General features: G+C 42.8%; 1 protein-coding gene across 1 annotated transcript; it reads left to right on the plus strand.

The window, feature by feature from the left end:
- The first annotated feature begins 5,713 nt into the window (after positions 1-5,713).
- LOC127307391 (spermine synthase) lies at positions 5,714-11,501 on the plus strand. Its single transcript, XM_051338119.2, has 12 exons — positions 5,714-5,874; positions 6,394-6,611; positions 6,695-6,739; positions 7,452-7,528; positions 7,607-7,729; positions 7,900-8,004; positions 8,081-8,153; positions 8,285-8,356; positions 8,456-8,651; positions 9,942-10,071; positions 10,366-10,440; positions 11,118-11,501. The coding sequence occupies exons 2-12, from the start codon at positions 6,425-6,427 to the stop codon at positions 11,193-11,195; spliced, it is 1,161 nt and encodes a 386-aa protein (XP_051194079.1). The 5' UTR covers positions 5,714-5,874; positions 6,394-6,424; the 3' UTR covers positions 11,196-11,501.
- Positions 11,502-11,786: the final 285 nt, after the last annotated feature.

The following is an 11,786-nucleotide window of genomic DNA, read 5'->3' on the forward strand; positions in this document are numbered from 1 at the left end:
ACTCAATGGTTAGTCCACTATAAAATATATCAAGTAAATCATGCTTTTCCAAATCATGTTCAGGCCGAGCTCTAATAAGAGAGCAAAATCTCGCCCAAGCCTCAGGCAATTTCTCTCCATCTTCCTGGTCAAAATTATAAATTCTCTGCAAAGCAATATGTTGAGCACTAGTAGGAAAGTATTTCCGGAAGAAAACATCAAGCAATTCTTTTGGACTTTTAATAGAATCAGGTGGCAAACTATTATACCAAGTTTTAGCGTCATCCTTTAATGAGAATGGAAAGATTTTAGCAACAAAGTAAGTACGCTTCTTAACATCATCAGAAAACAAGCTACTCAGAGTAGATAGCTCAATCATGTGTTCAACAGCACTTTCTTTTTCATTACCACAAAAGCGTGTTTTCTCAACAATAGCTATATGAGATAGATCAAGAGAAAAATCATAATCTTTATCCTTAATGTTTATAGGAGATGTGGCAAATTTAGGATCAGGAGACAGTTTATATCTAACAGCATGTTCTGCAAGCAACTTTTTAATTTTTCTTGCATCAATAGTAGCATTGCATTTTTCAATAAAATCATCATCAAGTTCCACATAATCTTCATCAGGATCATCACTAGAATAATCAAGTTTAGGTGAATTAACAGGTGTAGTAGCATTAGGAGTTTTAGTATTTTCAATTTGTCTAGACCTAGCAATTGTAGCATCTAGAAAAGATCCCAGTGAACCACTATCATCAAGCACCGCAGAAACATTATCAATATTATAAGAATTTTCAGATTCAGCAGAAGTACCAGCATGTGAAGCATGTGGCGGTGAAACAAGTTTATCAATCACAGATGGTGAATCAAGAGCAGCAGAGGTACTCATAGTTGTACCTTTTCTTGTAGTGGATGGTAATATGGCGACTTTAGTATCGCGAGGTTTACCCATGATGGAGAATTTGCAGCGAACAATATCAATCCAAGTGAACTTCCAAATAAAGCTATGCTCCCCGGCAACGGCGCCAGAAAACAGTCTTGATAACCCACAAATATAGGGGATCGCAGCAGTCTTCGCGGGTAGTAAAACTCAATTTATTGATTCGACACAAGGGGAGACAAAGAATACTTGAAAGCCTTAACAACGGAGTTGTCAATTCAGTTGCACCTGGAAACAGACTTGCTCGCAAGAGTTTATCAGTAGTAACAGTTTTATAGCGATGCGATAGTGAAATAACAAAGAAGAGTAACAGAGACAAGTAGAGTGATTATAGTAAACAAGCGGGTTAAAATACTGTAGGCACGGGGACGGATAACGGGCGTTGCATGGATGAGAGAAACTCATGTAACAATCAAAGCAGGGGCATTTGCAGATAATAATAAAACGGTATCCAAGTACTAATCAATCAATAGGCATGTGTTCCATATATAGTCGTACGTGCTCGCAATGAGAAACTTGCACAACATCTTTTGTCCTACCAGCCGGTGGCAGCCGGGCCTCTAGGGAATCTACTGGATATTAAGGTACTCCTTTTAATAGAGTACCGGAGCAAAGCATTAACACTCCGTGAACACATGTGATCCTCACATCACTACCATCCCCTCCGGTTGTCCCGATTTCTGTCACTTCGGGGCCATTGGTTCGGACGACGACATGTGTATACAACTTGCAGGTAAGACCATAAACAATGAATATCATGATGAAGTAATAACATGTTCAGATCTGAGATCATGGCACTCGGGCCCTAGTGACAAGCATTAAGCATAACAAGTTGCAACAATATCATCAAAGTACCAATTACGGACACTAGGCACTATGCCCTAACAATCTTATACTATTACATGACCAATCTCATCCAATCCCTACCATCCCCTTCAGCCTACAGCGGGGGAATTACTCACACATGGATGGGGGAAACATGGCTGGTCGATGGAGAGACGTCGGTGGTGATGATGGCGATGATCTCCTCCAATTCCCCGTCCCGGCGAGGTGCCAGAACGGAGACTTCTGGTCCCCGAGACGGAGTTTCGCGATGTGGCGGCGTTCTGGAGGGTTTCTGGCGACTTCGACTTCTTTCCGTGCGTTTTTAGGTCGAAGGCAATAAGTAGTCCGAAAGAGGGCGTCGGGGGCCAGCCGAGGCCGCCACACACTAGGGCCGCGCGGGCCCCTCCTGGGCCGCGCCGGCCTAGTGTGTGGGGCCCTCGTGCCCCCACCTGGCTTGCCCTTCTGGCTCCGCCAATATTCTGGGAAAATAGGACCTTCTGCATAAATTCCGAGGATTTTCCTGAAAGTTGGATTTCTGCACAAAAACGAGACACCAAACGATTCTGAAAAAACAGCGTTAGTCCGTGTTAGTTGCATCCAAAATACACAAATTAGAGGCAAAACAATAGCAAAAGTGTTCGGGAAAGTAGATACGTTTTGGACGTATCAATACGTCTCCAACGTATCTATAATTTCTGATGTTCCATGCTAGTTTTATGACAATACCTACATGTTTTGCTCACACTTTATAATGTTTTTATGCATTTTCAGGGACTAACCTATTAACAAGATGCCGAGGTGACAGTTCCTGTTTTCTGCTGTTTTTGGTTCCAGAAAAGCTGTTCGGGCAATATTCTCGGAATTCGACGAAACAAAAGCCAAACTCCTATTTCTCCGAGGGACACACGGAGCCAGAAGGGCAAGCCAGGGGAGGCCCACAGCCTCCAGACCATATGGGGGTGCGACCAAGGAGGGGGGCGCGCCGCCCTATGGGGTGGGCCCGCCGGGCACCCCCTCGCGCCGCCCTTTCGCCTATATATTCCCTCGCGACGCGAAAACCCTACATCAACAGATCATATTCCAGAAAGACTCCCGGAGCGCCGCCGCCATCGCGAAACCTAGTTTCGGGGGTCAGAAGTTCCTGTTTCGGCACCCTGCCGGGACGGGGATTGACCCCCGAAAGCCTTCTCCATCGACGCCACCGCCTCCATCATGCTCCGTGAGTAGTTCCCCCATGGACTACGGGTTCTAGCAGTAACTAGTTGGTACTCTCTCTCTCCCATGTACTTCAATACAATGATCTCATGAGCTGCCTTACATGATTGAGATCCATCTGATGTAATCGGTGTTGTGTTTGTTGGGATCCGATGAATTGTTACATTATGATCAGTCTATCTATAAAGTTTGTGAAGTTATTGTTGCTGCAATCTTGTTGTGTTTAATGCTTGTCACTAGTGCACGAGTGGCATGATCTTAGATTTAAGCTCTATAATTATTGCTTAGATTGTATCTACAAGTTGTTTGCACATGTCTATGTCCGGAACCCGAGGCCCCAGAGTGACAGCAACTGGGATAACTGGAGGGGAAGGCTTAGATATGAGGATCACATGTTTTCACCAAGTGTTAATGCTTTGCTCCGGTGCTCTATTAAAAGGAGTACCTTAATTACCAGTAGATTCCCTTGAGGCTCGGCTACCACCGGCTGGTAGGACAAAAGATGTTATGCAAGTTTCTCATTTCGAGCACGTATGACTATATATGGGAAACATGACTACATGATTAATAGACTTGATGTTCTGTCTTAATGCTATTTCAATCCTATCAATTGCCCAACTGTAATTTGTTCACCCAACACTTGTTATTGGAGAGTTACCACTAGTGTAGATAGCTGAGAACCCCGGTCCATCTTTCATCATCAAATACTCACTCGGTCCTATATGTCATTAGAAGTAGTATCAACTATTTTCTGCTGCCATTGCCTACGTATTCTTTATTCTTTATCGTGTTATTCTTGCTACTATTGCTCTCATATTACTGCTGCTTTCACATCACCCCTGTTACTAGTGCTTTTCCAGGTGCAGCTGAATTGACAACTCAGTTGTTAAGGCAGTATTCTTTGTCTCCCCTTGTGTCGAATCAATAAATTTGGGTTTTACTTCCCTCGAAGACTGTTGCGATCCCCTATACTTGTGGGTTATTAGCGGGTTGGGTGGGCTTTGAAATTTCCAAATCTAAGGCGGAATCTTTTTTTAGGAAGTTCTTGCGTCTCAGATCGGATCTTCGCGACTGCGTCCTGCTCAGCGGCGGTCGCGTCAGCGTGACTTACCAGGACGTTTCCGTCGGAATCGACGATCTCGCCGATGAAGATGTGAATGCCGCCGATTGGGACGATGGATAGCTTGATGGGTTCGGTCTTAGTCGGAATCCAACACTCGTCCTGAGGGACGATCGGAAAGTTTCCGGCGTAAAGAACACACCCCACAACGATGGATTCGTCGTAGCTTCCCATGGCGGAACCCTCCCGGTTCCGGCCTCCAGACGCCGCAGGCCCTACGGTGGGCGCCAACTGTCGTTGCCTATTCGACGGTACCTCGGAGGAGGGATCCTCACGAGGGGGAAAGAAGTAGGGGCCATCGGGCGGAGAGTCCTCAGAATGGTGGTACACGATTTACCCAGCTTCGGAACACCTGCACGATGACAGGGCCTACTACTGCTTGTCTAGAATTATTCTGGCGCTTTCGCGTTGTTACAATGAGTTGTGGTTGTGCCTCTAGGGCTCCCATGATTCGGCTTATAAAGGCGCACAGATCTAGGGTTTACACAAGTCCTAGCCGGAATACAATTTGCCTAACTACGGAATATTACATTGCCGTGCACGTCAAGGATCCACCTTTCCTTATACGTCGCTACCCCTGATGGGCCAGGCCGGATCCGACTTCCAGGGTCGGTTGGTGGATCCGGCTCCTTGTTCCTGGGCTGGACTTCATCCATCTTGATCTACAGCAACTGGGCCGCCCGATGGGCCATACGCCACCATCACCATCTATGGGCCACCCGGGCTTGCCGGATCTAGGCACTGTCGATGGTACACCCATGAAGTATACCCACAACAGCTTCTTCGCCAAAGGTATCTCGGGCCAGCGAGGCCACTCCACACTCGGTTGATGTTGCATCCGACCCCTTTCTTCCTTCAGGATGCTATGCCATTGTGGGATCTTAGATCTCGGTGCAAGGGCCACCGCCAACATCTGCCCAAGTGGTTGTGTTTCCAGTGGTGTTGCTAGTGCATGGCCTTGAGGACTCTGACGATCTGCGGTGAAGACGATGCACCTTAAGGACTTCTTCGTCTCTGGGAGGTCCTGTTTGCTAGATCATGTACTCACTGCTTGCTTGATGCAATTTCCAGTCTTTTAGGGGCCATTACGCTTCAAAAAAAGGTGTTGAAGAAGACAGCTATTGTCACCGCCGATGACTATAGAGCCATGTCAATTGATAACAATGAGAACCAATGAGGGCATGCTGTGGTAGATATATGAACAACCTAGATCTCAAGTTTTAATGGGATCCGACGGCATACAAGGGGTCGTCGCTTAGCCTCAAGAGCAGCTCCAAGCGAAAACAAGTTTTTTCTTCCAATGGTAAAGCACTAGCTTAATAAAAGAAGAAAAAATACGAGCACTAACTTAAAAGAAGAGAAAAAAAAAAGACAAACTTGTTTCAAAAGAAAATCTGTAACATATCAATGGAAATGTGGAAGTCCTTCAGGCTCTTCTTTTGGAAGCTTAACGTCAATAAAGGAATAAAATATGGGGCTCGTAGGGTTTGAATAGGAATAAGAACAGGTCGAATAATTAGTACCCAGACTTTTAATCAGGACCATCTATTTTTGATCGGAGGGAGCTGCATGGCCACGCTCCGAGAGCAATCTCCTCTCCCTTTCCTTCTTTCCCCGTGGCAATGTGCATCTCCTTTCCCCCACAGCAGCACATATTCCGCAAGAAAAAAAGGAAAGAGAGAGAGGAGTAGCAGAGAAGCCACCACGGAGTAGTCCCCTATTTCTTCTGCCCTCGCGCCGCCGCCTCCTCGTCTCCTCCTCGCCTCGCCCCTGCTCGCTTCCCCACTCCCAGGTCAGTACCGTACCCGCAAGGAGCTTCTCGAAGCTTCCGGAACCCTACCCTAGCCCGCACCTTTTGTATTCGTTAGCTTCGCCATCGATGTCTCCTTTTCTTTTCCCTTGTTGGTGTCGGCTCAAAATCGATTCTTTGATTAGGCGGGGATCGCTCATTAGCTGCAGAACCTCATCTCTTTTGAAAAAAAGTACTTTCAGTTCTCGCGATTAATATACGCCGCTCTTACAATTCGAATCAGTGCCCACGTTCTTGTAATCAATCAATACCAGGCTGTGGTTGTGGCCGAGCCTCGTTTGCTGAGCATAAATACTTTAGTTCCCCCATCCAATTTTATGTCTGGCATGGCGCACGCCTCTTGTCGGTGTGATTCTCTGGCGTTCATTAGTACCTGCATTATCTTGTGTATGTGTGATGTTGGGTCTTACCTGGTTCAGTATGCGCTGCCCAGTTTCCTGCAGAAATTGTGTATGCACCTCCGTTGAGCTGGTCTTTTTTTTTTTTTTCCTTTTCTTTCAGAGGCTGGGAACTTCTAAGAGGAACGGGATCTATGGAGGGTGGAGACGCAAGAAATGGTTCGACTGGGACATCACAGACAAAGGGAAGTGGGGTTGATGGCCTCGCTAAGCCGCTGCCTCCTTGCTGCATCAAGGCGAGGGCCGCAGCGCCTGAATCTGAGGCCAAGTGCCATGCCACTGTGGTGTCGGGATGGTTCAGCGAACCCCGCTCCCGATCTGGTAATATCTGGCTTGGTGCTACATTGCGTCGATACCGTAACTTCTCCAATTCTGTTATCTAAATCTGATTGCTTCATATACAGGTAAAACAAGCAAAGTGCAGTACTACAATAACCCAATGTGGCCAGGTATTTCCCTCACCACTGCCCATTTTTTACTTGATGGACATACTTGTACATTGAATAATCCACCATAGGAGATCTGTTTATGTGGGAAAAAAATCCACCATAGGTTACTGGCTGAGCAGATGCATGCCTGCGTTGATATTAGGGCATGGTTGTTGTGTTGAATTAATATGGAAAGTTTTTTAGTGAACACTTTAGCCATTCTGTTTTGGGAAAACAATTTAGCCCGCCTCAGTATTGACAAGAGAAAATCTAACTATAAATAAATATGAGTGTACAACCGCTTCATTTTCGTTGTAATACTGTTTATGTCAACACTGACCATCTATGTGATCCCAACGGTGTTTTTTTTTTCTTTACAAAGATACTAGTTCTCTTGACACGTTAATACCCTCTCTAGCTCTGTAACATTGTTTTTTCTGTGTTTCTCTGGCACTAGTTTCGTTCCTGACCTCTGTAATGTGTTGAATTAATGTTCCAATGCTGGGTCATGGCTGCGTTGTTTATACTGACCGGGGAATCTGGACTCCTTGTTCCTAAATATGTTGAACTGTTTCTGCAAAAATACATTTTATCGTACATGTACTATGCCTTTCCCATTGAAATTGCAATTGCTCTGTACCATCTCACGCCTCATTTTTCTTTGGCATTTACATGTGAAATGAAACAAATTCACTTCTTTCTCATAATCATGTGATTTATTTTTCCTATTTAGGAGAGGCCCATTCCTTGAAAGTGGAAAAGATCTTGTACCAGGGGAAGTCACCATACCAAGAAGTCTTGATTTTTGAGGTTATCTTCATCTATTGACAGCCAAAGCGAAAATTATGTTTGCAAAATATTGTATAACATGGTAGCTTTTTTATGCAGTCGTTAACCTATGGGAAAGTCCTTGTGCTTGATGGTATTGTCCAGTTGACTGATAAGGACGAGTGTGCATACCAGGAAATGATTACTCATCTCCCACTCTGCTCAATTCCTTCCCCTAAAAAGGTAATCTTATGACATGTGTTCTTATATAGTAAATTATGTGACTCCTTGTCATGTCCTCTAATGATTGAAATTGCATTGAGATATTGTGCTGCTATATAGCAGCATCGACCTTTCCTTGTTTGCATTTACAATGTAGGGCTCTAGTCACTTACTTAGAAAACTACTGGCAGGTTTTGGTTATTGGAGGTGGTGATGGTGGTGTACTTCGAGAAATAGCCAGACATGCTTCAGTGGAGTCTATTGATATATGTGAAATTGACCAGCTAGTTATTGATGTAAAGTCTTCCTTTGACCTTTACGCACAAAAATAATCATGCGATTAAAGTTTCCTGACATGCATCTTACATGTAGGTTTGTAAAGATTTCTTCCCAGATTTATCCGTTGGATTTAAAGATCCCCGTGTTCGACTTCATGTTGGCGATGGTATGTTGATAATCCCATGTGGCCATGAGTACAGCATTACTTTTTGATAAACTGCCAAAATTCCTATCTGTGAGGTGTAGCCTTTAGTTTTTGATGCTGTAAATTTCATGGTGAAATTGTTTTTCTTCCAGCTGTGGAGTTCCTACGAAATTCTCCCGAAGGGACATACGATGCTATTATCGTTGATTCATCAGATCCTATAGGTCAGCTTATGCAACTAGCATATATTCTCTTCTGACAAGCTGTCTTGGAAAGCATGCCTATTTATTTTTGCCGTTGCCCTTCGCCATTTTCTATGTCAGGTCCTGCTCAGGAACTTGTAGAGAAACCATTTTTTGAGACAATTGCTAGAGCTCTGAGACCCGGTGGTGTTCTCTGTAATCAAGCTGAGAGTATGTGGTTGCATACACATCTGATTCAGGACATGCTCTCGATCTGCCGTGAGACTTTCAAGGGTTCTGTCCACTATGCCTGGACAAGTGTCCCGACATATCCTAGGTTATCACCCTTTTTACATCTACCCCTGACCTTTATCCTCTATTTTCTATGCACACCTATTTCTGATGTTCTTACTATAAATGTTGCATTTTGCAAGTTACTGCACATTCTGTTCCGACTTCTGAGTTTAAAAACAATTGTTATGAACACATGTACTTTCAGTGTCTATTCAAGATTCTTTTGTCACTGTTATGTAAAGTAATGTAATTGTAAATTGTGAGAAAATGGTGTATACTTATAATTATACAAGTTCCTTAATTTGGTTTCATCAAAGTGCTTTTAGGTCAATTTCATTGTTGTGGACCATAAATAAAGCATAATGCCATCACATGTACGTATGTTGTACACAAGTTTGCTTATTTATGTTTTGCAAGATTAACTATTTCATCTCACAGCAACTGCCAAGCAGCATAATATGATAAATTTAGCATGCACTGTAAACTTAGCCTATTTATTTGGTTGTAAAGCTGTCCATGCCGTCAGTAGTCACAACAGCTTGTATTCATATTCCAGATAGGTGGGATGTACTAAAATGCATGTAACAGAATAGCCTTTTTATTACTGAAACCGAGTTCCCCATATAACATATATGGGCGTGGTTGGTTTTCTTTCCTGTTAATGCATGGCAGCCATGCAAAATTGTGGGCTACTCCCAGTTGAGTAGTTGCACATATTAGGCCCTCAGTTTTAAGCTTTATGCGAACACATTCTTCTTTCCTTTTTGACATGTCGGCAAGATTGAGTTTAGTAATGTGGTAGCATGGGACTTGGTTGGTTCTAATCGTGAACTACCTTTCTGGTTTTATCCTCATGGTTGTCACTATTGTTGGCAGCTAACTAGTTGCAGTGCTGGGCAATCAATCATAGGATGTGTCAGATGTAGCTCAACTGATGCAAGGAACCAGTCTTATTCTGACAAAACATTAGTGAGCAAATATTTCCAACATTGTATATACATTTTACCTGGTCATGTCAGTTGACGCGAGCTGCAATATTTTACAGTAGTGACCAGTTGCAACCATATGGACAAACATTAAGGTACATATGGTTCAGATTGAAATAACCAGGTTACCTAGCCTGGAACAGGTAGCTTAGCTTAAGAAAATTGTATTTGTCAAGTAACGTGATTAGTGAAAGTATCTGTTTGGTACTGTGGTTGATTAAACCCATAGTGCTGCAGGTTGTGAGAAACAAATGTTGCTTGCTTGCAGCTCTAGATGAAATATTTGAAATGCTAGATGTTGCTCTGTTTGAAATTTACTTGTAACACACCATTTACTTGATCTGCAGTGGTGCGATTGGTTTTTTGCTATGTGCCAAAGAGGGTCCACCAGTCAACTTCCTTGTACCCATAAATCCAATTGAGAAACTAGAAGGTGCTATGACAGCAGGGAGGGACATCAGATTTTATAATACAGAGGTTTGTCCTATTTAGAAAGTTACCTACGAATCTTGTTCTGCCAAGTTTACATTATACTGTAATGCTTTTGTCTTGGTATGCCAAACGCACTCCTAATAAAATGATGCAGAGTTCCAGGTTTTCTGAATTTTTCTGCTATCATTGATTTATTTTCTTTAATTTGCAAGTTTTTGTATACCTCATCTTTTCCTTCAAAAATACTCTACCCCAACCCAGATTTGAGATATCTTGCATTATAATTCCCTGTCAGTGTCATCAGATAACTACTGATTCATAATTTTGGCTGGTGTCCAGATGCATAGGGCAGCGTTTGTTCTTCCAAGCTTTGCAAAGAGAGAGCTAGAAGAATACTGTGGCTCCACTGAACGGGTAAGTTTGTTTGACCCTTGATGAGTGATAAATCTGCCTTTATTATCTGTGCTTGTTTTCAGAATTTGGACAACTTTTTGTGAGTAACTGTTAATTGTCCCATCTGCTTTCTGAGACTATTTCCTAAACCCTGATAAGTTACAGCTCTATCTTTTGTGATGTGTACCTGTCTTGTATCTGGTGTGATTTCTTAACTTGGAGAGATTTTCTCAAAAGGAACATTTACATTTTCCCATGACTTCTGAGATAACTTTACTTGTTGACTGGTTATACCTTTACCTGCTAATACAATAAGAGAACAGTCTAAAGAATTAATTAGTCTCCAAATGTCCAGTTGGCTTTATTGCTTTTCAGACTTTTGTTAACTGCTGCAAAATATAATATATTTATCTTAGTATGTTGTATATTTTTTATGACCAGTTGGCAACAATTGGTCTCTAAGCAAGGAGTACCGGAGTTTTAAATAGGTTGGTAAAACGTACTGGGATAGAGACACTAAGGCATCATTTCTATGTTAAAAAACCTCTATTGTAAGATTACTAATCTTCTGTGGCGCCCATATTTGTTAGAACTTAGAAATCTTGAAGTAGTTTTCTACCATAATATCTAGCCTGGTTCTCCATATGCCAAACGTGAATGTCGAAAAACTCAACTGGAGATTTCTTGTATCATCACAGGCAAAACAAGAGGAAACATCAGCAGAACCAGCAAAGATTGCCATGGCGCTGCAGGGTGAAATTCTTACTGCTTCTTAGATGAGGGCACCAAGAAAAGCTTCCTCTCCTCTGATATCCATGTCGGACATGAAGTAATACTTATGAGATATAGTAGCTACAGGATTATGGTGTGGGATGCGTTTCGTGCTATATATATGATGGATAAGATCGTTGGCTTGAATTCTGGCAACAGATAAACCAGAAACCGGGGTGTGATTATTGTAACATGCTCGCTGCTTATTTGTTAGCTCTGGCACTAGAGCGCGGACAGGCATTTTTGGGTGTATTTGGTTCTTGTCCAAGGTAATCGTACTGATTTTTCGGCAATGCATAAGAATTTGGCTCGTGTCTAACGCTTGAAAAGATAATCAGCATTGATTAATTAAGTAGGAAACAACTTGGGTTTTTTTTCTGTTTTGTTTGGATTTTTTCTTCTTCCTCAATCAGCATTGATTAAATACATAGGAAAAAAAACTTAGTTTTTTTTTTCTGTTTTGATGGGCGTTTTTCCTTTTCCTCTTTGAGAATCTTCAAACCCTAGGTTGGATGATGTCAAGGATGATTCTCATCTTCTCTCCTGAGACGAGAGACGAACCTGGTTGTTTTTGGCCTAATCTGTTTGGACGGGGC

Source organism: Lolium perenne, chromosome 6 (genome assembly GCF_019359855.2).
Source record: "Lolium perenne isolate Kyuss_39 chromosome 6, Kyuss_2.0, whole genome shotgun sequence".
Lineage (NCBI taxonomy): Eukaryota > Viridiplantae > Streptophyta > Magnoliopsida > Poales > Poaceae > Lolium > Lolium perenne.

What these genes read in the sequence shown, in the direction of transcription:
- LOC127307391 (XM_051338119.2), top strand. Translation starts at nt 6,425, where the DNA reads ATGGAGGGTGGAGACGCAAGAAATGGTTCGACTGGGACATCACAGACA. An exon ending in TTGACCAGCTAGTTATTGAT is followed by an intron (nt 8,005 to 8,080) that starts GTAAAGTCTTCC and finishes TCTTACATGTAG; the next exon opens with GTTTGTAAAGATTTCTTCCC. An exon ending in TCAGATTTTATAATACAGAG is followed by an intron (nt 10,072 to 10,365) that starts GTTTGTCCTATT and finishes GCTGGTGTCCAG; the next exon opens with ATGCATAGGGCAGCGTTTGT.